A 27952-nucleotide genomic window follows, 5' to 3' on the forward strand; every position below is an offset into this window, starting at 1 on the left:
AACATGAGGGGACCCACATCACTATAATTGCTGTTTATGAAGCTGGCAAGTTGAATGCGTATGCATTAGTAAATTATTTAAATTTCACATTTCAGGACTTGTATATGTATGTAAAGTTGATTTTTATTTGCATTTGAATGTGAAATATGCCATAGTCCAGAACTTTTCAGCCATGTGTTTTTCTTTTTTTTTGTTCTTTCCTTTATTTATTCTACCTTCAGAACATGCTGTTTGCTTGTATGTGTCCATTTATTAACTGGTGTGGGAGTCCACTAGGTTGACCTAGAAGTACTGCCTGGTTAAGTGAAGAATATACAATGTATAAGTAGAAGCTAGACATGAAACCCAGGAGTACTGGATAAACTTTTTTAGCAACACGTATCCTTTGCTATATGTACTTAACTTCCAGAGATTTACAGGTATCCAGATGGGGAAGTGTTAAAACTCCTTCAAAAACAGAACTGATGTTACAAGTGCTAATGCTCCCTCACCAGTAGCCTGTTACCATCAGTAGAGCTGAACAGTCAAATGCTACCCCTCTTTACACACACACAAACCCACCCACCCACTAGCTACATTAACTCTTGTGCCAGTTTTGATTGGCTGACATAGTCTTTCTTGACTGGACTTGCCTACCTAGTGCAGGTCATCCTTTGACAGGCTTATTTTTTCATAGGGATGGTATTATAATGTTACCTTTCCTGTGAAAGTTCTTCATATTGCTGTCAGAAAGCTGTCTGGTACCAGTTGACTTACTTCTAGGTATTATCATCTGCCACAGTGATGTACAGGCATCCTGCACAGGCCACCTGCAGAGGACATTAAAGATAATTCATTTGGTGAAGGAGACTTTTGGCTAGGATTTAGTGTGTTTATTAACCTTAACATCCCACAGGGTATTTCTGTTCACTTCCGTATACCGAGTCTTTATATACTGGATTACAGCACCTTTTAAAGGAGGTGTGATCCTTCAGCAAATGTAAGTAGCATTTCTTTCTGTCTGACTGGCTGGCCACACTACCACCACTGCCAGGTTGAGTGCCAGTGAGCCTACATGTCTCCAAGCCAATTCTAGTGTTTACTGAGCAAATGGAAAAGGTGGTCCTTTGCACAGCTTTTGTCCTGTAATGTTTGGAGTACAGTTTTTATTTCATTGGCTTTGCTGGCAGTAGATGAGTAGCAGTTATTTAATTTGTAGCTTACTGTTCCAGCTCAGGAAGCAGTTCTCTTAATGTCAAGAGAGCAGTGCGTTTAGTAAGTCAGCAGAGAGCTGTGTGCTTTTTATTAAAGTCAGCAGTACTGTTCTTTTGTTCTAATGATGTAAGCAAATTGCATCTTGGGAGCTGTATTGTCTTCAACTATTTTAAGGAGAGAGCAAGATAAGACTGAAACAGGTGTTCACTGTAAGTATAGTTGCTGTGGTATATGGATAAGATGAATGTGAATCCTTTTAGGTGGACAGCAGTATTCTGGCCAGAACTGTAAAGGAGTTGGGTGTCCCTATGAAGCATATGAGGGTACTTTGTATTTTGGGCCTTTTGCAGAAAGCCTGTAGCTAGTAGAATGCATACCCCTAGCTGTCACACTCACACTCGTTCTTTTTGTTTTGTTAAATTGATTATTTTAGCTTTGACTTTATCAGTCCACTGGTTACTTCCATGGCTGATCAGCAAGTTTTCTTTTTAGCCTTTTCATTATTTTACTATGTGTTGACCATGAGTTGCTATTTATGCTGATTGTCCTGAGTACAATTATGGTGTGTGGAATGATGCTCACGGCAAAAAAATGTTCTTCCAGGAGACAGCTTGATTCCTACTGAAGTCTACCACCTGCAGTGTTGCTTGCTTTGGAGAAAGATCACTGTTGAAAATGGTGACCATTATAGGGCTTTCAATAAGAAAAGTAACTAAAATAAGCCAAGAGCCTTATGGGAATTTGTGGAGTACTATTAATGTTTATGACCTTACCCCAAAGGATGTCCACCTCTTCCTTGGTGGTAGTGCCCTCTTTTGAAGCCAGAACCTCCTTATCTACTTAATAGAAATGGAAAAGAAATGTTAGAAACTTCCCAAAAGTCACAGAAAGCGCAAGGAAATTAAAAAGGAGGAAACTACATTTGCAAGAAGGCAGTGGGAGTGGTACCAAATCAGCACAGACAACTGAGGCCATAACAGCCAGGACAGAGATTGCACCAAGCCTCTTTCTCCTGCAACCACAGATTATTTAATGGACCACTTCAGTCCCATGAGGTTTTGTTTCCTTCCTCAATGGCTCCATCTCATATTTGTGTATTTTCTAAGGAGGTGTACATGGTATTGATTTAGTTTCTGAAATGATTTCAGTCCTGACAAAATTTGAAGATGCTTCAAGTCCAGGGCAGTCCTTCTGGTTTATGTATTTTCTCCCCTTTGTTTAAGGAAATTTGTGCTTTGCCTCAAAAAAAAAAAAAAAAAAAAGGCACCACCCCATGCACAAACAAACAGAATATTAAAATAATGAAAATTTTAAGAATTGTAAATCTGGATGATGGCGCACCCCTCTCTGGGGCCAAAAGTGACAATTTGAAAATTGATGAACCTCAATGATGCTTTTCTCCTTGGAGGGACAATAGTACACTCCTAAAATATTGTGCTTCAGGCTCTTCCTAAAAGAATACTCAAAATCTGTTGCCATACGTAAGGTAGCTGATTCATAAAGACTGGATGAGGTATGCAAAAGGTAGCCTGCTTGAGACCTTGAGATGAGTTTCAGGAACATACACCAGTCCCTCACCACAGGTTGTGATGTGCCCCTTAGGATATAGGGTCTCAGTAATTCCTTTGATTGAAAGGACTGAATTATGAAGGGCATAAGCAGATGAGAGTTGGAGTTTAGTAGGTCTCTTCATCCAGTTGCTTGTTTCCAGATGTGCACAGCAGGCATTCAGCAGGATGGAGTAGAACTTTCTTTGAAGATTGGTCAAACTGTTGGCCCTCTGGATAAGATTAGAATCCTCAATGTTGTTACAGGCTATGTATTGCACAGGTGTAAGTTGGTAAGATGTCTGAAGGCCACACTACTATTAACTAGGAAAATGCAGCTGATGATTCGACAACTGAGATGTCAGGTGGGCAGATGACAGTTGCATAGGTGCCTAACTGTAAATGTCCTATTTATTACAAGTCTTCAAACTGTAATATTGTGTATAAATGTACAAACAAACGTATTGAAGCTAACCATTGTTATTTTGTATTGTTCGTGCTTTTGTACACTTAACCAAGTGTTCTTCTGCTTTTGTTTCTTATTGTATTTACGGCATGTCACTGCTGTCTCTGTTTTATTGAATCTGTGCTCTTTCATGAGTCCATATCATGGCTGAAAAATGAAAAATGTGACCAGCCCACGTAACCAGCCCACGTACCCAGTTAAATTGAAACTCATTAAGAAAATAAGGGATTGATAACTTTCTTAGTATCTTTTTCTCCCTGGTACCTGACAACCATCAGTTTTCTGTGGCCCAGGTGCTGATGTTGTTCCTTGTTCCTGATAGCTGATCATTGGATGCCATCATCCAGGCAACCATCAGGGTTTTCCTTTGGCCCTAATTCTTCCCATAGTTGCTAATGTACATGCTTAAAGATGTAATTGCATGCTGTGCCTTCCTGTTTGCCCAGATTCCTTCATATGCTTCATGAAGGTTACAGACTCAGCTTAGCAGAACTAAGCACACATTCCCAGTCTATGGCATACTGTTCTATGAGAGATTAGTAACCTGTCTTGTACTAAGATGTAGAACCTTACTCAGTTCCTGCCCAAAAAAAGAAGCACCAGTATCAGAGATGGTCTTAAAAGCATATGACAAATGTGGACTGCTGCCTTAAGCTATATAACACCAGTGTCTGCCATACTCTGATAGACTTTACTATGAATGGCTGGAGAGAAGAGTTATGATCTCTGGCTCCACACACTTCACTCTTAGGTCATTACTTTGCATTATCTTACAATAGTAAATTAGTCTTGCATTATAGTGTTTCATGATCACACACTGATTTGCAGGAGGGGAAAATAACACCTTTTCAGTGCAACCACCTCTTTCTATTCCAGAAATATCACTAGGGTTGTCACATTTTAAGGATCCCAAAATGGGACATTTCTTTCTTCTTCTTCTTCTTTTTTCAGCTTTTCCCAGTTAGGGGTCATGATTGGCACTTTCAAAGTAGAATATTTTACAGGTCAGAATATCCTCACAGTCAAAGCAAACGACACAGTTGTATTACCAAAGTAATGTCTAACTGTCTAAGAGTCTAGTTTTCTGTTTTATATCATATTAAGGTGCTTCATGTTCAGTATTATAATTTTCTGCCATATCTGAAGGAGAGTTTGAAAATAACATGGCTGCTTTAGAATATCAGGACACTTGCCAATTTAATGGGGCTTTTTTTGGAAGAGAGAGTTGTCTAGGTAAGGACTGTTCTATGAAAAGTGAACAGGTCAGGTGATCACTCCAATTACCACATTTTCACAAGCCAGACCAGTCTGACACTCCATGGAGACAGTTACTGATCATTCAGACCACTGAAAAATAAATGGTAGCTGTAGCAAACAAAAAGTGTTGTTAAAGAGTGATTAATGTTATTTATATTTCACAAGTTCTGTGCAGTTACCATTATTGACTTAAGTAATCAGCAAATTCAAGCTGTTATAGCTAAACAGTAAAATAGTTTACTTAACATTACACAAACCAGATTATTAATAAAATGTGCAGAAGGCATGCATACTTGTGTTTAGACTTTCAAATGAAAGTTGTTGAATGGTGATCTTCAGGCAAATAGTTATCCTGGTAGCTGTGCATATCCCCAGTGCTGTGTAGCTACATCAGTTGTCAGTTTGAGCAGTCAGTAGACCGCTACCCCTCAACCTGACATTAAGGACAACTTTCTACGAAGTTTAATGCTATCATACAAAAAACAATTACTAGGACATGGAAATCAAAATCTAAACCAGCTGTAATTGAGATACTGATTATTACAAAGGTGATAGAAGTGGAAGTTGGACCTTTAGAAAGGAGGAGGGAGTAAATTACAAAGCAATAAGTGGAATTTGTGGGAGCAATGCTTGCAGAATATTGTTTGGCATGAAAACTGAGGTTTTAGGGAAGGCAGTAATAAAGCAATTTATGTAATGTTGGAGACAAGGATGATTGTTAAAAAGAAAGAATGCACATAATATATAACGTATGAAAATTAAAACTGTTAATGTTTTTCTTTTCTATGAATGTATGTGTACCTATGTTTTATGTGAGAAAGTCTTCTGAACTTGTTGACCAAAAAAAAAAAAGGGCAAAAAGTTTTAGAACTGTAGCAGTGAGCATATGCTAACTCTTTGCTACAGTTACAAGCACAAGCTCTGTCTGCAACTCATTTAAGTAGTCTCAGTATCAGCCAACTGAGTGTACCCCATCACATCTTGTGCCCTGGGCAGCCACACCTCCCTCCAGCTACAGTACTGCCTTTCCCTGTATTCCGATTAAGTAATGACTGGAGATAACTGTTACTAACTTGTAAATTCATGCCCTAGTTAAGAATACAGGTGAAGTATACATATTTGCGCTTGCAGTGTCCCTAGAAATCAGGCTGTCGCTCCTCTTTTAATGTCTATGCAGAAGTTTATTTAATGATTGTTTAAAGCTTCCAGTCATTTTAGTAGGCTGAGCAATTCTGATTGAGAGATTAAATGAATGAAAGGTCTTAGTAGAAAGGAGAGCATTACTGATTATATGGCAGTCTGTGGGTTGGATCAGAGGACTAAAGCTCTGAGTTGGTAATAAACTGCTTCCTGTGCCCGGAGCACAGGGTTTGATTCCTTTCACTTCCTTTTGCAGACTTGACTCTGAGAATTTCACTTAACCAGGCAGTGATCCCGGTTGCCCATGAAAAGGGACACTTTGTGACCTGTTGCCTTATCTAATCAAAAATAGATAAAATGAAACTAAATAAAAATAATCCAGAGTCGTGTGTTATATGTTGACACTGGCAGATATGCTAACACTGAATCCTTATAAACAGAAGAGAACAGTAGTCCAAGAGGACCCCCGTGACCCTGAATCTGGCAAACCCAAGGCTGTAGCTGACACTGGATTTAAATGAGAGTTGGAAACTGCATTGAAACTCCTTATAGACTTCAATTGCAACAGAGCTGACTAAAATGGAGTCAAAAATGAAAAAGTGTATCTCTGATTCTGAGATACATCAGGAATTGGAAGTGGTCCTGACATTACATTCAGAAGAGATTCCATTTTACCGAGAGATAAAAAAGACACAGACATTGGTGGTGAGGTGGGTAACCAAGCTAAAACAGAAATGCTGGAATCACAAATTGTGGAACTTGGAGGAGCATGTTAGACATAAAAAAAAAAAACTTTGCTTGTGTAATTTCCAAAAAAGAGGACTCAAAAGACTGTCAGTATGCCCGTTGTTTTCAGATTTCTTGTTATAAAGTATAATCACTAGCCCCGGCTGTTTGCTTTTATGCTCTTGCATCTGGCTGTCAGCTAGTGTGCTTTCATTGAAAATACAAGTTGCCTTCAAAATGCCTGCTGTTTTTAAAAAATACAGAAAGGAAACTGGCCATGTACTTGCTATGATGAGTCCTTCACACACGCATACTGCTTTCATTTATATTATGTATGCCTCATTTTTTTCCCAGAATTCCATATATCTAGATCGCATTACATTTTTGTGTCACTGCTTCCCAGATATCTGGATACGTGTGTTATGTCTGCTAATTGAGTGAACTTTGCTAGTAACTATCAGAAATGTTAGCTGTTGTCTTTCTTTTCCACTTGAGATGGACTATATTTTTTGCAGTGACTATGTACTGTTTTTTTTTTTTTTTATTTTGTTTTTATTTTCAGGCAGAACTGATTAGCAGACAAGCCCAGGAGAAATTTGAACTTAGCGAGGACTCTGGGAAACAGAGCGGTCTGCGAGGAGCAGTAGGAGAGCAGCTGAGCTTTGCTGCTGGACTAGTGTATTCTTTGACCCTACTACAGACGGTCCTTCATAAATATGAACAGTAAGTATTGTGAGATGGCAACAAGATGTCAGCCACTTTACTTAGCGGTATTGATAGCTATGGGGACAGAAGGGGATGACAGGGTTTGCTTTCCTAAAGTTAACAAAAAAACAGATTAAACATCTGTAGTCCTTAGTCTGAATATTAGATTTGTGTTTGTTGTACATCCAAAAAACAAAGGGTAGCTGTTGAGAAAACAAAGGAACCAAAAATTGGCACAAGAAACAGGAGCATGACATGTAGTGAAACGCACAACTTTAATGTGAACCAAAACTAAACGAAAGTCATGCACATACTTTTGTTTCACTTTTATCTCGTATACATAAGAGATTTCATCAGACTGTTTCTTGTGCAGCCTTTTGGTTCCTTTGTTTTTGTACTTTATTGTATGTGTGAAAAACAAATGTATTACTTTTGCCAAGTTTCATCTGTCATCTGGAGTATCTTGCTGGAAGCAGAGGTCCACCTGCCACCCTAAATAAAAGCAAGTGTTTTTTGTGTGAGGGTGCAGGCTCATGACAGCACTGTGATCTATGTAAGCCCAAGTGCACTGCATCTCTGTTTCTTCACAGAAAAGAATTAGAAAGCCACGGAAACATAATAAGCTAGCCAAGCACTGTTTAGCATGAGGGAAGTTTAATCTTAGATATATTACACTGAACAATGAAACTCTTTTATCTCTTGAACTGTTGTTATCTCAGCTATTTTTTTTTTTTTTTTGGGTCTATATCATTTAATTGAATGCTTATTTAAATGACTATGTCTTCATCGAGCCCTTTTCCTCAAAATACCAGTTTGCCAAAGCCTGTAATCATCGAGTGTAATATCAAATAATTTCAGTCTGCCGGTTAAAAAATGTTGCATGTGACATCACTGAATGACTACAGAACATGGAAATATGTGCAACACCTAAGCATTGTATTAAAGCTTAACATTCAGTATTTTTTAAAAAAAATATATTGGAATAAAAATTAAATGTTGCAGTTTAAATGTTTTAATTGTAATATTTTTATGTTTTGTATCAGTATAGTACCTCGCAATCTGGTGTGTGTAAAAGTGGGCATAGTGCCCCCTGCACCCACAACACCCCCCGCAAATTAAATATACAAAGTCTGAGATCGCGCTACATTGAGGAGAAAAGGGTAACCTACTAATAGATGAATATTCATGCTGCCATTGGTATGAATATTACTTCACTTTTACTGATTATTGGATGGTGGGCAAAGTTTAGGCGTGACTAGCTACTGTACATGCTGCAATGTACCATACTAATACAAAACCAAGTTAAGTTCTGGGTGTTGGCCAGTAAAGTATTCAGTGACTTTTACTTCGACAATTAAAAACTTCAGTGAGGACACAGTTTGAGGAAAAGGGTTCAATTCATTAAAATAAGCATTCGATTAAGTGATATAGAGCCATTTTTTTCTCTTATAATTCTTTTTAGTCCCTAAATTGGTAGATATTATCCCAGTACTGTCTATAAATTCATTGTAATATATGGATTGTGGATTTTTTTGTTGTTTAGCAAAACAGCATACTCGTTTCTTGCCTTAAACTCGTAGGCTGAATGACAGGCCTGACACAGGGAAGGGTTCTGTGTCACTTATCCACAGTATATACATTGGGGTCCAGCCTTTCAGATCAAGGTGGTAGCTGTCAGACCTTATTGCAGGTTTGCAAGTCCAGTTGTAGCATAAACACCAGATCATGGGATCTCGATCTCTTTTGAAAAATAAATAGGACCATACTTCTCCACCTGTAAACATCAAAAATCTGGACAAAGGCCCATGAAAAGTAGGTACAACTGGCCAAAAATCGGGACCCTTATTAACATGAAATTTGCATGTATAATCATGTAATCCCCACCCACTCTGATGGAATTGTGGGATACCAACATGAAGATTAAAGTCCCTAAATAATTATAAATAATGGCTGACATTTGAATTTCAGACTTCATATCCCTCGGAAAATACATAATAATGCAAAACCTGTTATTCTAGCAACTGAGTTTACAACAAGGGCAATATTTAAAATCTGTCCTTGCCTATTTTGTACCCTTAGTCCCACCATTATTTTTGGCTTTGTCGAGATTTCTTACTCTGAGAGATGAGAGGCATGCTTAGGAATATCATTTTACTAAACAGATGTCTCCCAGATGTTAAAATATTCTCTTGTAAAGATCATGCTTACGCACCAGAGAAAACAAACTGAACAGCAGAAAAAATTTCACTCAAAATGGAATTCTAAAGGCTGTTCCACAGTACTGACTTCTAGTCAGCTCAGTTCAAACTACAAGATAGCATAATGTCAGTCTCTGAATCTGCATAATACATGGGCAACCAACAAACAAAACAAGTGACTGAAAAATGAAACAACAGTAAACAGGCAGCTGGCCTGGAATGTATGTGTTTATCATCAAGAGTCAGTCCACATATTTTAATTACAGGTGCATTTTATACTAACAATGCTATGTACAGATTATCACTTTATAGTGATAATACCAAATGCAGTGTGCAGGCCACAGAAGTCATCTTTCATTCCCCAGTCTGACTCTAACACTGCTGGGTATCACATTACCATTGAAAAGAAAAGTGTGTTCAGGTCCCACAGTAAACCAGCACAATCCAAGGGACAACTAATTAATAAAATAACATGCATGTTCCATATATGTTGTCATTCTGTGGCATTTACTTACGTTCTGTCTGCCTTGGTGCTTTTGAAAAGCACGCCACATAGCTGGCCGGAAATGTAGCCCTCCCTCAGTCTTCTCCCTGTGTGGCACATTTTTCTTCAGGGCTCTGGATGGCTATTATCATACCACCACTTGTTCTCCATAGGTTTATCCATTACCTCTAACTTATGGTTGTCATTCTTAAGCAATGTAATGATGCAGAGTTATGGTAACGTGATAATTAACTAATTAGCTAATTTACTGATATTAGAACTGGTAAGGGGACTGTCATTGCCTTCAACAGCAGTTATGACTTTCCACATCAAATTAGTAAAAAATGAAAGGTGGAAGTTATAGGAAGCACTCCCCCACCAATACATCTACAGTGAGCATGTATGATGTTCCATCTATAAAAAAAAAATCTACAGTGTATTCATGCTCTGGTACTAATTTATGTAGCATTCTTAGACTCATTCATGTAAGCTCAATACACGTTTGTTAAACCACACAATGAACAGAACAGATTAGGATTAACTAGATCTGCTAACGAGACAAGGGTAGTACAGAACTGAATACCTACTCAGCACAGACCTACACCTCTTAGACATCTACAAACCCAATAAAAATATTGGCAACTTTTATACAGTCACTCCATTGCCAGTGCATGGAACAAACTTCCCCTTTCTCTAAGAACAAATAGCAACTTCCTTAACTTCAAAAAACTTCTGAAGCACTTGTTTACTAATTCCTGGACCTGTCCTTTTCCCACTCCCACCTAAACTACCAGCTGCACTCTTCCACTTCCCCTTTGAGCTCACACACTTTACCACAACTACTCATTTAAGGCCTTTATGATATTCTGCCAACCTTGAATTTCTCTCTGATAGTAATTGTTAGAATGGATTTAACTTTTTATATTATATTATAGATACATAATATGTACCGCTGCTGTTTAAACCCTCAATATTAGTCTTGTAGTCTAACATATTTATTTATAAGTTGTATTCTGTTTCTCCTGTGTATATATAAACTTGTATGTTAGTCTTGTATGATGATTTGTTTTTGTATTTGTGTGGAGCTTTTCTCCTCAAGTCTCCACTGAAAAAGGGCCTGGTTAACAAATGTCAAATAAAAATAAATAAATAAGAATGTTTCAGAAATACCAGTGAATATTGCAACAAGAAACGGTCAGTTCACCTGCCTTAAACCTGAGGTCAGCGTATTATTCATACAGCGCTTGCTGTACTTTATAAAGTCACTAGGGTGAAGTTCGGGCAGCAGAGGCAGGAGCACTGGTTTCATACTTTTTTCAACTCCGAAGTTAGTGAAGATGATGCCATTTTTAGTGCCATTGTTCACACTGTCCTCTTCCTTGAATATCCATGGGCATTGGGCTGCAGGGGTCTGTGTAGCAGCAGGGCTTCCTTCATCAATTCCCAGGTAGTAGCACCCACAGTCAGACAGTCCTCTCACACCTATTCACACATTGGAGACGACAACTGTGCACCCACAAAAGTTAGAAAAAATGCTCCAAATCAAGTTTAGAGACTCGCAAAGAATACATGCAATAGTCAAACAGCGAGCCGAGCTGGCCAAGTTAACAAAGTGCAGTACAAAAAAAACACTCTGGTCCACGTTACTTTAATGACTCTTTTCTTTATTTACCAGTCATGTGTAGTAGATGCCAATGTCAACTGCGAAAACAAAATGACGGCATAATCCTTGTTTTCGTCCCCACTTTGAAATATGAGGCTGGGGAATGAGTTCACCAGTTCAAGGTGTGTATGTGTAAGCAATAAGCAAACTCGAAATCTTTTTCCACTAATTTGTTTCCTAGTTTCTGAGATCAGCACCCTCTGTCCACAAATCTGTGTGGCCGGCTGCCTTCCCACTTCAGTCTTCCAGTCTGACAGGTACTCACAAAGCTGATGTCATCATGCATGCCTCTGCATGTGATGACATCATCCATAACTTTAAAAGTGTAAAAAAAAAAAAAAAATCATTGGGAATTAAAGGGCCCACTCGGGAATTCGTGGCACCCCATTATTTTTTCCTCAAAAACTGTAATTACCGAGAAATTTGGTACAATTGAGAGGTATGAATAGGACATTTTAGAGGGATAGATATGCATCACAAATAATAGCATTCCTATGGAACGTAGCATAAAGCAAAGCACTTCTCTTATTCTAGTCAAACAAAATTTGGATGACTGGGTGAGAAACAATAAATTCACAGCTAGCTTAATGCCCATCTCCCATATGGAAAGGGACAATAAGTAATGTTCCAACATACCCCTGTTCTGCCCTACTGGGTTTTCATACACAGAAATATAAGGGGTAGAAAGCTACCGTGGGAATGTAAGGCTAGGCTTTTAATGATCCTCACAGAGAAGTAACCTAACTCCTTTGAAATGGAAGTTTATGCAGTGCTGGGAGACTGCTCACTGCTACCTTGTGTCCAGCTGCCACCCCTTTGCAGATATTTATACTTGTTTAGCAGTAAGTATATTTAGACATATTTCTACAGCAGTGTCATCATAGAAGCATGTCACAGGACAGTTAAGCATCCTGCCCCCACCCCAAATAAAAAAGACCACAGTGAAGAACTTCTCTAAAGCAAACTTCACACTACTCAAGACTGGTGTGGTATCCTTCAAGGCCCCTGAGCCAGTGGAAACCACAACCCAAGCTGCGGAAGCCCTTACAAATGCCTTCTATGAACACCTCCAGGACTGCATGGATCAGGCAATCCCAAATAAAACCAAGACTCTTTCCACAAAGGGCAAATGTCCAGTCTCGTGGACCCCAGCCATTAACAAACTTTACAATAAGAGGAGAAAGCTATTACATGATAGAACAAAATCCATAAAAGGGAAGTCACCCCTGATCATTATTAGTAAAAAATTACGAGCACTCATAAAATCAACTAAGGCCAATTTTGAGAGAAAAATTGCCATGGATTCAAAGGACAATCATAAGGCCTTTTTCAGCTATGTTAGGAACCTGGGTGGAAACTCCCAGATATGCTCAGAATTAGTCCAAAATGATACAAAAATCACTGAACCCACAGACATTGCCAACATACTGGCAGACAGGTTCAGTGCAAACTTCACCCCCCCCTCTCCCCCCCTAAAGGAGAGATAACTATCCCAGCAGAGTGTAGCCTCCCAGACATCTCAAATGCGCAGGTGAAAGCTGCTCTCTCTAAAGCTAAAAACACAGCATCAATGGCACCAGATGGTGTCCCCGGCTGCGTGCTACACGAGCTAAATGAGGAATTAAACCCGCACATAAGGCAGCTGTTTAATCTCAGCCTTACCACAGGATACGTGCCCAAGGAGTGGCATACGGCAACTGTGGTCCCACTCCACAAAGGCGGTGCCTCTATGGACCCTGGTAATTACCGCCCCATAAGCTTAACAAGTCTAGTCTGCAAAGCTATGGAGGGGATCATAATGGAGCTCATAAACAAAGATATAGGGGACTTGCAGACATTGGACCCGACCCAGTTTGGCTTCGTCAAGGGAAGATCATGCCTTTTGAACTTGGTCGACTTCTTCGAAACAGTCACCAAGGCCATTGATGAGGGAAAGGCAGTCCATACAGCCTACCTTGACCTTGCAAAGGCCTTCGACACAATACCCCACTCGGGTATTGTAGAAGAACTTACCGGCTTAAATGTAAACCCATATGTCACAAGATGGGTTGCAAACTGGCTTAAGGACAGAACCCACAGGGTTAGAGTTGCTGGCGCTATGTCAGACTCCAAGCCGGTCACAAGTGGTGCCCCACAGGGCTCGGTCCTTGGCCCCCTATTGTTCGGCATCTACTTCTCAGAAGTACAGGCCAACATGGGAGGACTTTGGCTGACAAAGTTTGCAGACGACTGCAAACTGGGCGCCATAGTGGAAAGTGCATCGGACACGGATATCCTTCAGAAGGGACTCACGGAAACAGATAGCTGGTGCCAGAGCCATGGCCTGAAGTTAAACGCCAAAAATGTATAGTCATACCCTTCGGGAAAAACAAGGTAACCCCAAGCTACCATATAGGTGGCAATCCACTAAGCACAGAAGAGGTTATCCGGGACCTGGGGACCCAGGTTGACAGTGGCCTTTCTTTTGACACTCACGTTGCTAAAGTGGTTAGAAAGACCTTCTACATTGCCCACCTGATCATGAAGGGATTCATATCCAGATCTAGTGAGGTCATTGTTCCCCTGTACTCTTCACTTATCAGACCAATGATAGAGTACAATGCCCCATTCGGGATGTATCTCACCCGACATCTGCAGCAATTGGAGAGACCCCAAAATTTCCTCACCAAAAGGATAAAGGGACTCCAAAGTCTGTCATATGCTGCCAGATTGAAGAAACTCCAGCTCTATTCAGTTGCATACCGTCTGCTCAGAGGTGACATGTGCCTGACATACAAAGCCATGTCCAACCCGGAATTAATGGACATGCTCCACCTCAAAAAATCCAAATCCACCAAAACCACTAGAGCAAGCGACTTAAACTTTAGCACGGATATAAATAGGACGTGCTGGAGGGATAGATTTATCACTCAGGGACTCCCTATGCTGTGGAATAAAATCCCGATCCATGTGAGGCACTGCACCTCGCTGGCTCTGTTCAAGAGAAATCTTGACCTGTGGATGAGAGATCGTAGGTTTATCCCGGGAATCATCTGTGTCACTGCTGGACAGAGGCACAACAAACTATTGGGCACAGTATTTGTTCATATAAGGGGTGGCGTAAGCCACAAAAATTTGGGCTAGGCTTATAAATGCCTTAGGGCAGATAGCCTAGTATAAACCTATGAACCTATGAACAGGTCTGGAATATCTACTGACCCAAATACTATGGTCATTAAGCTAGACTGGATCTCAATAGCTATTGTCAACTTGGACTCATTCTGAAACAACATTTCACATGCCCAGTCACCACAGAGATCAGAATGGGCTACTCAGATAAATGGGATATTTTCTAGTAGGGTTACCACCTTTTGCAACGCTGAAAACTGGGCCAAAGCCACATCCCTTGCACTGCCCGTAATTCCAACCAGCGTCACCCCATTTCCCCCATTCACACTCATTTTCTGACATAAATGCATATGTCACTAGGGTGGAAAGTCTATTTTTTTTTGTTTACTTAATTTCGGATTTCCTCGAGTTACTGTTTTTTCTTTTCTTTTTTAAATATCTCTGACTGTACTGCATCACTTCAGCAATGCTTTTTATTATTAAAAAAAAAAGACAAAGCTGTATTACAAACTTCAGCATTCTGTTCACGCAGCTAAATAGAATACCAGTTTGCACAGTGCTTTCTGGACTACTAGAGGCTTTTTCTAATTTCCAGGTAGTCCAGAAAAATAACTGTTTTCTAGTATATGCCAATACGCTAATGGTTCATAGGTTCACACTAGGCTATCTGCCCTAGGGCATTTATAAGCCTAACCAGTGTGTGTTTGGCTTTCACCACCCATTTTAAATTAATTTTGTTATGCCCTTTTTCGAGGTTAGTATACTCTGCCTCTGTCTAGCAGTGACACAAAAGTGATACCCGGGGTAAACCTACGATCTCCCATCCACTCATCAAGATTCCTCTTGAAGAGAGTCAATGAGGGACCCTGCCTAACCTGGACTGGGTTTTTATTCCAGAGTGAAGGGAGCCTCTGGGTTATGAATCTGTCCCTCCAGCATGTCCTATTTATTTCAGTGCTGAAGTTCAAGTCTCTCGAGCGCGTAGCTCGATGGGATTTGGATTTTCTGAGGTGCAGCCTGTCCATTAATTCCGGGTTGGACATGGCTTTATACGTCATGCACAAATCGCCTCTGAGCAGGCGGTATGCCACTGAGTAGAGCTGGAGTTTCTTTAACTGGGCAGCATATGGCATCTGTTTGAGCCCTTTGATCCTCTTGGTGAAGTACTTTTGGGGTCTTTCCAGTTGCTGCAGGTGTCTGGTAAGGTACACTCCAAAAGGGGCATTGTACTCAATTATGGGCCTGATGAGGGATGAGTAAAGAGGCACAATGACCTCCCCTGATCTAGATGTGAATCCCTTCATGATTAGGTGGGCTATATAAAATGTTTTTCTAACCACTTTGGCCACATGGTTGTCAAATGAGAGATTGCTATCAACTTGGGTCCCCAGGTCCCTAATTACTTCTTCTGTACTTAATGGATTACCATCTATGTGGTAATTTGTGGGCACTTTGTTTTTGCCAAAGGGGATGACTATACACTTTTTGGCGTTTAGCTTGAGGCCATGGCTCTGGCACCAGATGTCTGTTTCTATGAGGCCCTTTTGGAGGATGCTTGTGTCGGCTGGAGAGTCGATTATGGCGCCCAGTTTGCAGTCATCTGCGAACTTGGTCAGCCACAGTCCTAATAGCTTGAGCCAGAAGGTGTTTGTGTTGTACTTTGTAATATCAAATGAAAGCATACATAATGCTGGAAAAAAACTTTGCACTGATAGTTGGTGTCTAACCAGCACTGCTTTGCAATTGTTTGCATTTTTTCATTAAATATGCAAATATGTATGCAAATCTCAATTATAAAACCGTGTAAGAAACTTCTCTGTGTGGAAGATTTTCAGTCCATGTATTTCTAGTTAATCACTGTATATTAATCAGATCAAACAATAGTAGTGGAAGTAGCGAATGTAAACTCGTCAAGTTAAAAAGTAATAATAGAAAATATATAATTCTACAGCATTACTAAGTATTCGAAAGTAATCCAAGCAAGGCAGGCCGTCTGTTTCCAGTCGAAAATCCTTTATTAAGTATGTAATAAAGAAAAAAAAGGTGTTTCAACTGGAAACAAACGGCCTGCCTTGCTTGGATTACTTTCGAATACTTAGTAATGCTGTACAATTATATATTTTCTATTATGTCTTTTTGACTTGACGAGTTTACGTTCGCTACTTCTACTACTATTGTCTGATCTGATTAATATACATTGATTAACTAGAAATATATGGACTGAAAATCTTCCAAACAGAAGTTTCTTGCACTGTTTTGTTTTTAGACCCACTACATTTTAGTGGGTTGTTTTGAGACTTCGGGGATACCATGGAGATTACAAATCTCAATTACACATATATCTCAGAAATGGAGTAATATCTACAAGATTGCTTTGCAGCAAGTTGAAGATCACTACTTGCCTATAAACCTTTATGAACATCTGCATTAACAGAGGTCCCACTTTTTGTTGGGGTCTGTCAAATATGGTTCAAGAGATATAGGTTTTTATATAATTATTATAATAGTTATATATTTTCTGTTTACTTGAGTATAAAATCACTGTTATATCTGGTTTACATGTTACTGTCACTGTTTTGAAGAGGTGTGTGTGTATGTGCACTAAAGTACTTTTGTATTTTATTATTTTTTTTGTAACTTTTATGATTTTCAGAATGTATACATTTGTTTACAGGTAGGTTGTAAAACTGCATTCTCAGGAATGTTTGTGTATTACTTAATAGCAGTATAGGTATCAGATTGGTTTCTTGACTTGATAAAAACTGTCTGGGGATAATATGTGTTTGATGTTCCTCATCAGTCTCCAAGTGCTCACTCACCCCTTCCCCATTAATGCATCTTATGGGGAAAAAAAGTGCTGAGCAGTTATAGTTGAAGGCATGGACCCAACCATATGAGTTCTCAAGAAAGCTTCTGCTACTCATCAACTTTTTTAAATAAGAGTATATGTGTTATTTCTTTGAAATGGCACTTTGCAGTGAATGTTGGTCAGAGAGTTTCTCATCCAGTTTTTTGGTGTGGACTGCCTTGTACATAATAGAATATCTTCATTTTGTAGCATTGTCTAGTAGCTGGTAGACCCTTGGCCCATTGATTTCTGGAGCAGGCTCTTGCGTCCCCCTACCACCCCAAATGGGATTTAGGGGACAGTCAAATGTGAAAAACGTTATGAATGCGTACATGTATGTTTATTAAGTGGAGCTTGCTCTTGTTCCATGGGGACAGAACTCAGGAGTGTAGAGCTAGGCATGCTTTTGTAACTCCATATGGAGGCACAAGTGTGTGTGCTGGCAGGGGGCTTGCACACCCCATGCATGGAAATGAGGGAGAGAGATTTCATAGGTTTATAGAAGGTTACTAGGCTAATGGCCCTAGAGCCCTTACAAGCCTAGCCATATTTATCCCAGGTTGTCCCAATTCTCAGTGGTTAGGTGAGTGATATTCACAGAGGTAAGGGTCTATGGTCATTAATACCGACATACTTTGTCCAGGAGGGACATGGGCGCCACCCCAGGAGTGAATTTGCGGTCACCCATCCATTGATCTAGGTTACATTTTGAAGATAGTCAGGAAGGAGCTCTGTTTCATGTGAATTGGAAGTTTGTTCCAGAGAAGTGGCAGTCTCTGGGAGATGTCTGTCTTTCCACCATAACCTATTCATGTCAGAGGCTGGGTTAAGATCCCTGGAGTGAATGACCCCCGTGCAGTTTGATTTATGAACATGTAGCATTTTCATCAGTGCCGGTTTATTGACTGCATTGTAAGGCAGGCACAGGTCACCCCATAGCAACCTGTAAGAGAGAGAAAACTATGACAGAGCTTTCAATCTTTCCATGTAAGACTTGTTTTGTGTACCCTGTAATTTCTGGTGAGAAACTTCTGTGGTGTCTCCAGTTCTTGTAGGTTTCTGGTGAGGTGCGTGCAAAAGGGAACATTGTACTCAATTACTGGCCTGGTGAGGTTCGAGTATAATGGAATTATAACATCCTTAGATCTAGATTTGATGCCTTTACTTATAAGATGTGCCACATAGAAGGATTTCCTTACTACTGTGGCTACGTGATGGTCAAAGTTCAGATTGCTGTCAACCTGAGTACCCAGATCATGTACCACTGTGTCTACTCTTAAGGGAGTACTGTCTGTAGTGTAATTAGCAGGGATGTCAGATTTCTCAGAGGGCATAATAATGCATTTTTTACATTTAACTTTAATCCATGGCTTTGGCACCAATAATTTGTCTGCGTTAACCCTGCCTACAGTATATTAACATCATTGGGGGACTCTGTGATTGTTGCCAGTTTGCATTTGTCAGCAAACTTGGTCAGCTACAGGCCATCCAAGTTTGCCTGGACTTCTGAGAAATAAATTCTGAACAGTAAGTGGCCAAGCACAGAACCTTGTAGTGCACCACTGGTCTTTTGCTAGAGGTTGAAGTCACCCATTTTGATAGTATGTGGCCTGTTGGTGAGCCAGTTGTCAACCCATCTGGTAATGTAGGAGTGAATTCCTAAATGAGAGAGTTTCTTTATAATACCCAAGTAGGACTGAGTCATATACCTTGGCTAGGTCCATATTGGCAGTATGCACCATCTTTCCCTTGTCCAGGGCCTTGGTGATTTTCTCGAAGAAGTCAACCATGTTTAACATTCATAATCTACCTTTAACAAATCCAAACTAGGTTGGGTCCAGAGTTTGGAGATGTCCTTGTTAATAAGTTCCATAGTGATTCTTTTCATAATCTTGCAGATGAGGCTTGTCAAGCTTACGGGCCTGTAATTCCCAGGGAAGGTTGATGGTACCCTTTTGTGCAGAGGGATTACTGTTGCTATTCTCCATTCTACTGGAACATAGCCAGTTCGCAGGCTGTGGTTAAAAAGGTATCCAAATGCATCTGCTAGGTCATGTTTTAAGTTGTTTGAAAGGCATCCTGGGATGTTGTCTGGTCCCACTGATGCTATGTTTTTGGTCTTGGAGAGCGCCGAGACAACCTGCTCTCTTGCGATAATAGGCTGAGGAATGGTGGCAGGTATCCTTTGGAGGATAACTGGAGGGAGACATGGGTGTGAAGCTTGCTCCAAATCTGTCAGCTAGCAGGCTGGCTATTATATCCAGTTGCGTATGGGTGGTGCCATCCACAACCAGTTCAGCGCATAGCTGGCTATTCCCTTTTAGATTTTGATGTAGTTAAAGAATGCCTTGTGATTATCCTTAGCTAGGGAGGCTATTTTTACATAAAAATTAGCTTTGGAGGACTTGACAAGATCTCTAATTTGTTTGTTTAAGCTAGAGAGAGAATTCTTCCTCTGCTGAGTCAGTTCTCTCTTGTTCTTGGACATTAGTTTCTTTCTCTTGTTGTTGTATAGCTTATTTATACTAGGGGTCCAACCAGGGTGGCTTGTTTTTTCCTTAAGAGCTGGTGTTAATCTGGTCAGGTACAGCAGATTGTATACAACTGCCTAAGTGGTTTTACAGGGCATTGATGTACACCTCTGCAGAGGAGTCCGTCTTATCTGCATTCAAGGGGGCTTTGAAACTTCTTATGCCATCACTTTGTATGTAGTAAAATGTATTTGAAAAATTAGCATTTTTGAGCTTGGTGAGGTATCTGGTCTTATAATTACATCGAACAAGACTGATTTGTGGTCCGATCTTACCAGAGAAGACATCACACCGGGGGAGGTGCAATGCTCTCCAATGTTAGTGAGTACTATATCCAGAACATGTGAGCCAGTTGCGGGTGTGCTGACTAGCTCCAAAGCATTTATACTGACAAAGTCCAAGAACCTGTGAGCCAGCATGCTTGTGGTTGTGTATGTCTCCCAGTTGATGGTATGATTATTAAAGTCACCCATGAGTAAGGTGTTGGGCTGTATGGCAAGTGACTCCAGTAAGTCCCAGGTATGCAGTATGCTTTTCCTGTTTCATGGCGGGAGACCTATAGCTATTTATGATGTGGTAGAAGACTTTGCCTATAGTTAGTGGACATGGAATAACTCTAGAGTCATACTGTCTGACAAGCCTAGAGGAGTACTTATCCTTAATGAAGATGGGCACACTTCCTCCTTTCGTTCTTTCATGCTCAGTTAAATAACTGTGCTGAGCAGGACCTCACAGGAAGGGTGTTAATCACTGCAGAGGACCTTCTAGAAGTTTACTTCAGCTGATTGTAGTATATGATTGCTCACAAATTAGTTTTCTTCACTCCAATGCCCATCTTTTAGAATCCGTGTTCGGAGGTCTGTTGCAGATCATATAAAGCATTTCTAACTCTTTTCTTTTCTAGTTATATCTTCTAATGCCCACATTCGTTTTGTTGTATTTATTGGAATATTTTGAATTGGTAAATCAGTGGCTTTCTTTTAATCTGTGCAGAAGAAAGCAACTGCGGAAAAATATCCTTTTTCATTCACGGAGCTTTATCTGCTCCATTAACTATTAGTTACAGAAAGAAAGTGCAGGAGTAAGAAGGGTCTTATTGGTTTTGAAAGCCAGTAAAGGAATTAGTGCTGCCAGACAGACAACAGCATACTCCAAGTGCAGCATATTCGTTTTTCCTGGGTTATACCCATGTCATAGTCACCGAACATAGTATGTGATACAAGACTCCTTACAAGATCACTGATATTTCTTGCTTAATTTTGTCATCACACTAGAGTCTTCTGCCAAAGCTTTTGCTCATCATGAGGATTATGATGTTTTTAGTCATAACTGGTTTGTGATCGAGAAGTGGATGTCAGGAAATTCACCTCGAGCTTCAGTGAAGCCTCACTTCCATTTCAAGAACATGTAACTACATCGGCTATGGTTGGATCCGTTCTTTAATACATGGAGCTTTTGCTGCCCCAGTGTATTACCAGTTACTGAAGAAGGATGAATATATGAATGCATAGTGTTTTTACAGTTTTGAAATCTGTAAAACACTTAATGTTAGCACCCAGACAACATCCAGAAGGGACGTGCAGCTCTTATCAGTCAGCAGCTTTATTACACTTAATGTGTAACAGCTTAAATCAGTACAGCTTTCAAAGCTAATGGTGGATGCTGCTTGTTTTTCAGGACAAGTGTAGACAGTAACATCTTTGAAAAGTGCTTGACAGAAAAGATTATCATGGTCTCCAGTCATAAATAGCAGACCGTCTCAAAAAACTCCAGCTCTACTCTGTCACATATCGCCTACTCAGAGGCGATCTCTGCCTAACATACAAAGCTATGTCAAACCCAGAGCTGTTTGACATGCTACACTTAAAGAAATCTCAATCTCTCCGAACCACATGCTCCAGGGACCTAAACCTTGTTACCACAATAAACAGAACATGCTGGAGGGATAGATTCCTGTCCCAGAGACTTCCTATACTCTGGAACAAACTACCCATTCATGTCAAGCAAAGCTCCTCATTGGCCCTCTTTAAGAAAAGTCTTTACAACTGGATGGGAAATAGAAAATTCATCCCAGGGATCATTTTTGTGGCACTGCTCGACAAGGGCACAGGAAAATAATTTTCTTTGGTGGAAAGCCAATGAACTTTTTTGGTTAGGCTTATATAGATCCCAGGACAGATAGCCTAGTACCTACCTGCCTATGAACCTATGTGTTTGAGACATTAGGTGAATTTCTCACCTTCAGAGTGCAAAACATGAGAGCTGAATGTTGGCATCCATGATGAGAACACTTAATAAAACGTTGATAGCTGACCCAGTCATAATTCTTTGCAGCTCATGGAGCTTTCCAGTTGCAGAAAAAGTGTAGGCCCAGGAAGGGTTTTATTGATTTTGGAAGCAGTTAGTGTTGACCAGCAGTCAGACAGCAGCACACCTTTCAAAATTGTTTGCTTAAGAATTCTGTTCAAGTCCAAAAATAAAAGGATGCTAAAGGATCAGAATCGGGGCAAAGAATAACAGGTTTTTCATCAACATACATTTCCTAAAAAAGGCGAAGTAAGAAACTTAATATCTGCCATTACTGACTGACTGTAGCCCTCAGTGATATATCTGAAGGTCAAACATTTTATGAATGACGGGGCAAAAATACAAGGTAAAATTAGAAGCTTTGGGTGGTATGGACAGCAGGCAGAAAAAAGCACTGCTCTGTAGAACTAACTGCTTTAAAAGTTGTTGGATATTTCATTCTACCACACTTTGTAAGTGTGGCAGAGTGAAGATCCAACAGATTTTAAAAGCTGCTTTACCTTGTGTCATTCTTTACCAGCCTGCACTGTCCACCTTTAGTCCCCATTGTGAGACCTGATCTTAATAGTCGTTAGGCATCCTTAAGATTTTTAAGTATCCCTAAATGCTGTTAAGATGTGTCTCATGGCAGGGAAGTGCTTAACAAATTCATCTTTTTCCTGATTTTAGAAAATAATTGTGGCTCTTCGTGCACTTCATTGTAGTGATGCTCTGTATACATCACAGAATTGCAGAACAAGGTTAGTATTTTGCTTATTTCTGAACGTAATGATTCTGCTTCATTTGTACAAAGAGGCTGTACTGCACCTTCATGTTAGCAGAGAGAAAATAACCTTGGGAGGTTTTTCTTCAAAAGAACCCAGTACAATACACATGGCTCAGATACAGAATGGGTGGCAGCACAGTGGTGGACTTCGATCCGGATTATGTTCATCAAGTATAAAATTGATGGTGATTAGCATGTAATGTTTGACTTCAACTAATTTCTCAGCCGTTTGAAGTTGAAAGCCTACTTTGATATAAGGAACATAGTAGCCAAGTTCCACATCATAATAGAATTTTTTTTTTTTGGGGGGGGGGGGGGGGGTGGCAGCTGTCCAGGAATTTACAGTATGCAGAAAATTGACTGAGTTAGGGACCTTACCACTGTACAAGACTGCAGCTTGTAAATTTTTTTGTGCTAAATGGTAAGTCATCATATATAGTGTGCATATTTTATATTCTGAATGAGACCGCATCATTCACATCTGTTTGTACTACATAATGAATTATCATCTTTCACTTGTTCTGTTGTAGGTTTTCAGCCTATGGCAAGGTGTAAATAGTGCTTCTTGATGGAAAGTAAAGGAAGAAATCTGTTTTTCCCTCCTCCCTCTCTAAAAGTCCTTTTCAAGTGCCCTTATATTTTAGAGAACCCTTTTCATTTTGTTTTTGACAGTAATGAGTAGGGAGAGGTTCTAAGAAAACAGTGGCGAATTGGCATAGAAAAGGGGATGAGCGCAATCACTGACCTGTTAGAAGGGATTCCCCTTGTAGATCAGCTGATAATGCCAAAAAACAGGGGGCAGTTTCATCAGGTGGTGTCATTGTAGACACCCCTAAGCAGACTTAACTGTACTGTTTCCTCTAGCAGCTGTTCTGAGATACTAAACAAAGCATTTTTGTGTGTGTTAGTTTTGTTTCTTATGTAAATGTGCTTTATTGCTTAGTGTTGTAAAATGCATTTCTTTTATGTTTTTCTTTCTTTCAGAGCCATGAACAAATGCAGTGTAGAAGTCTATAAGAAAATGGGGACTCTGTATGCAGAAATGAGTGTTCATGAAAGATCACTAGACAGCCTGATTGAGCTTCTTCGCAAAGACCAATTGGATGAGACTGTCAATGTACTTCCTTTGACCAAAGCTATTAAATACTATCAGGTACATAATCTGGCAGAATTCTTCATCTCCTGTAGACAACTGCATTTATGACATGGCTGATAAAATTAATTCCTTCTTTCTTTCTAGGACTTTGTTGGGGCAGACAGTAGAAATTATGAAGGTACTTTGAATGTACATAGGTTCATAGGTTGATACTAGGCTATCTGCCTAGGGCATTTATAAGCCTAGCCAGAGTGTGTTTGGCTTTTGCCACCCTTTTAGATTAGTTGATTATGCCTCTGTATAGTATGTGAATGATCTCACAGATATAGACAAAAAGGAAAATATTTATATTAAGAAATACAGAGTGTAAAAAGCAATGGTACAGGAGAGACACTGGAAAAGAACTAAGCATCTGAATTTGATAAAGAAAGGATTTCAGTATGGGTATTCAGCAGAATATCGGAGAAAAGGAAAAGACGAGTACTTACATGAATTGCTAAAGGAGCAACAATAATGATAGAAGAGGGAAAAAAGAGATGATGATGGTAGATGTGTGCTAGTAAGGGGCTACTGGTAAGGAATGAGAATTATGGTGGCATGTACTGGCATGTACTAATATTTCTCTTAAAACTGCTATTATGGAGCTTAAGAAAGTTTTGGGAAAAATAATCAGCTTCCAGCAGGGAATATTACTTATAGGATGGGACTGGAACTTGACTTTCAGCAATGAGGATGTTCCTGGAGGGGCTTCCAACAGGGAATATTACTTATAGGTAGAGACTGGAACTTGACTTTCAGCAATGAGGATGTTCCTGGAGGGGCTTCCAGCAGGGAATATTATAGGTAGAGACTGGAACTTGACTTTCAGCAATGAGGATGTTCCTGGAGGGGCTTCCAGCAGGGAATATTACTTATAGGTAGAGACTAGAACTTGACTTTCAACAATGAGGATGTTCCTGGAGGGGCCAAGCAGGGAAAATGCAATAAGAGGGTGGCCACAGTTGTGCAGTGGTTAGCGTTGTTGCCTCACAGCAAGAGGTTCTCTGGTTTGATTCTCGACTGGGGTGCCTTCTGTGCGGTGTCTGCATGTCCACCCTGTAGTCACATGGGTTTCCTTAGGGTTCTCTGGTTTCCTCCCACATCCCAAAGACGTGCTGAAGGTATATTGGGCAATCTAAATTGGCAGTAGGTGTGAGTACCTTTTGTGGAAGGTTAGGAACCGGGCTGGCAACTAGCTACTGTAAAACCCCACTGCCAATTGTTCTGTGGACCGTTGTTCCACTGTGGCGACACCTAATGGGAAAAGAAGAAAGGAAAATAAAAAGAGTGTAGATTTATGAAGAAATTTATGAAAATATTTGGGATTGAAGATGTGAATTCGGTAGTAGGAACTCAGAGAATTTAAATATTATTCCTCAAAGTACAATAACTGGGCTGGACTAGGCAGAAATGATATTTTCTAGGAACATGCGCATTTAATCAAGACCTCTGAGACGCATCCAATTAACTATTTCAGATCATGAGCCAATAATAACCAAGATAAATATGCAAGGTACTGAAGTAAAAATTAGACAATAGCACTTCCCCACATACCCGTTAAGAAAAGAGAGGAATTTAAGGAATGGGTAGTAGAAATTACTCGGGAGTTATTAGTGAAGATAGAAAGGTCTCTAAATAGACTAGGTGAACTTCAGATTAGCAGAAATTCCGTTATTGGGAGATTTTTTCACTACCCAGCGATAAACTGTGATACTTGCACCTCAACTATAGGTTAAGCCAAAAATTCCTTGATTTCATAAACAAAAACTCTCTCTACTAAATTGTCATGGAACCCTCTAGAGGGCAAAATGTTCTTGACCTTCTCCTTACCAAGATGGCATCAATATATGCAGTCCTCCTAGAACTCCCTTCCATTTAAAATGAGATCATGAACTGATAATGTGTTCCTTCAAAATCTTTAGACAGATGCAAATATCACAAAGCTGAAAGAATTCAATTTGGCCAATCTTCTCCAATTCTCTGAAGTCTAAAAATTCAAGTTTAACTGTGTTACCCAGGGTCCTGCCACTAAGAAATTACATTAGCTAGCCTCAGAGAAACATTCTATTGTAATGGTCTTTCCTTCATGCAACTACATTATGATAAAACTGGGCTTTTGTAACCACATACCCCAAAAACTATATTCATCTTAATGACATTTCTTTTTATACATCTTGAAATAGTTTTGCTATACTCCTGATTATTGACACTGTATAACATTGTATTGCTACTTAATGCCTTGTAATAATCCTGTAACATTGCTGTTTAATGCTAATTTATAATGAAAATTGTTTAATATGTTGGAGCTTTTCTCTCCGGGCCTCTGCTGAAAAAGGGCTCTTCAGCTCAGATGGACAATCCCAGTCAACAAATGTAAAATAAATAAATATTAACAAAATTCTGTGCACTCTTGGATAAACGCATTGATCTGCCAGTCCCTATCAGATCCAAAAAAATGGGAAATTTAAAGGTAAACCATCCTGGTGGTCTACATGTATAAATAAGAAATATAATAAAAGAAAAAAAACTTATTAAATTATACAGCAAAACCAAAAACCCTCATATCAAGGATAACATTAAACAGTTATCCAAGAAACTAAAAAAAAAATCAGGAAAACAAAGGCAATTGCTGATTTTTCTTTAGTTACATTTGGAAACTAAAGAAAAATGCATCATCTATGGGACCTGATAATATAGCTGGTTGCCTAATAAACAATACAAAACATGTCCTAGTGGACCCAGTCCTACAACTGTTTAACATGAGTTTTAGCTCACCTTCATTGGATTGTTACTTAAGACATAGGCAAACATAAATTTATGCAAAAGGAAACAAACCATGTTAACATGTTCACATTTGTACAATCATCATTAATCCAACATTGCATAAATTGATCAGTTTAGCCACTGGTTTTGGCCCTGAGCTGTGGCACACAGCTGTTGTGATGCCAGTTTACTAAGATGGATCCACCACTGACCCATTAGCCCAACTAGTCTTATCTGCAAAGCCATGGAATGTGTCATAACTGACCTAATTAAATATGATATTAAAAATCTTTTATTAATACCTTTATTGAATTATCACATCTGACATGGGCAAACTTAAGTTTATATGAAAACCAATTAACCGTATTAACAAGTTCACATTTATAAACATTATAGGATATATAGCAATATATGTAATGTATAATCTAAACAACATTACATAAATTACATAAATTATTCAGTTCTTGCCATCTGTTAAACCTCATTCCTTCTCTAAAACAAGTTTCTATATGTATTGTTACCACACTTTCCATTTTTTCTATGTGATTTACTCTTCCATTTTCTAAATATCCAACTTCCTGTTTTATCTATGTTACAAAATTCACTACTTCAAGTATAATTGGTATAGATTTTGATTTCTATTTCCTAGTAATTGCTGTTTTGATATTTTGAGATGGGCCCAAATGAAACTGGATCAGATGAGTCTTTACTGTCTTTCGGTATTGCAGACGCCACATTTTTCCAGGATGTCGGTGCCTCCCCTCCTTTTAAAATACTGTTAAACACAACCTTCCAGATTTTTGTCATTATCTTCCCACCTAGCTTCCAAACTTCCATCGGAATACCACCTATTCCTGGAGACTTTCCTGTAGATTGGTTATAAATCATCCTGTCTTAACTGTTAATTACTGAGCCTCATCTACTTGTAACCTTGGCATATTTAAGTCTTCCATAAATATTTCCATTTGTGCTCTTTCTTGATTTTCACATTTCTCTGCTTTATACACATTTTTATAACATTTCTGAAATATCTGTAATATATCTACTTAATCTCTGGTTATTTTTCTTGTTATAGGCTCCCTAAATCTGGCAAAAACCCTTTCTACTTTCTGTT

The 27952-nt window shown here is 39.4% G+C and overlaps 1 protein-coding gene across 7 annotated transcripts in view; it reads left to right on the forward strand.

The window, feature by feature from the left end:
* The window catches only part of DCTN1 (dynactin subunit 1), a 1835652-nt gene that overhangs the window by 1076478 nt on the left and 731222 nt on the right, over positions 1-27952 (forward strand). For all 7 annotated transcript variants that reach the window (XM_044063298.1, XM_044063299.1, XM_044063300.1 and 4 more), the window contains 2 exons: positions 6893-7053; positions 23925-24093. In XM_044063298.1, the coding sequence (XP_043919233.1) occupies positions 6893-7053; positions 23925-24093 (330 nt within the window). The remainder of the gene's footprint in view (positions 1-6892; positions 7054-23924; positions 24094-27952) is intronic.

Source organism: Protopterus annectens, chromosome 2.part1, assembly GCF_019279795.1.
Source record: "Protopterus annectens isolate FY-2018-M chromosome 2.part1, PAN1.0, whole genome shotgun sequence".
NCBI lineage: Eukaryota > Metazoa > Chordata > Ceratodontiformes > Protopteridae > Protopterus > Protopterus annectens.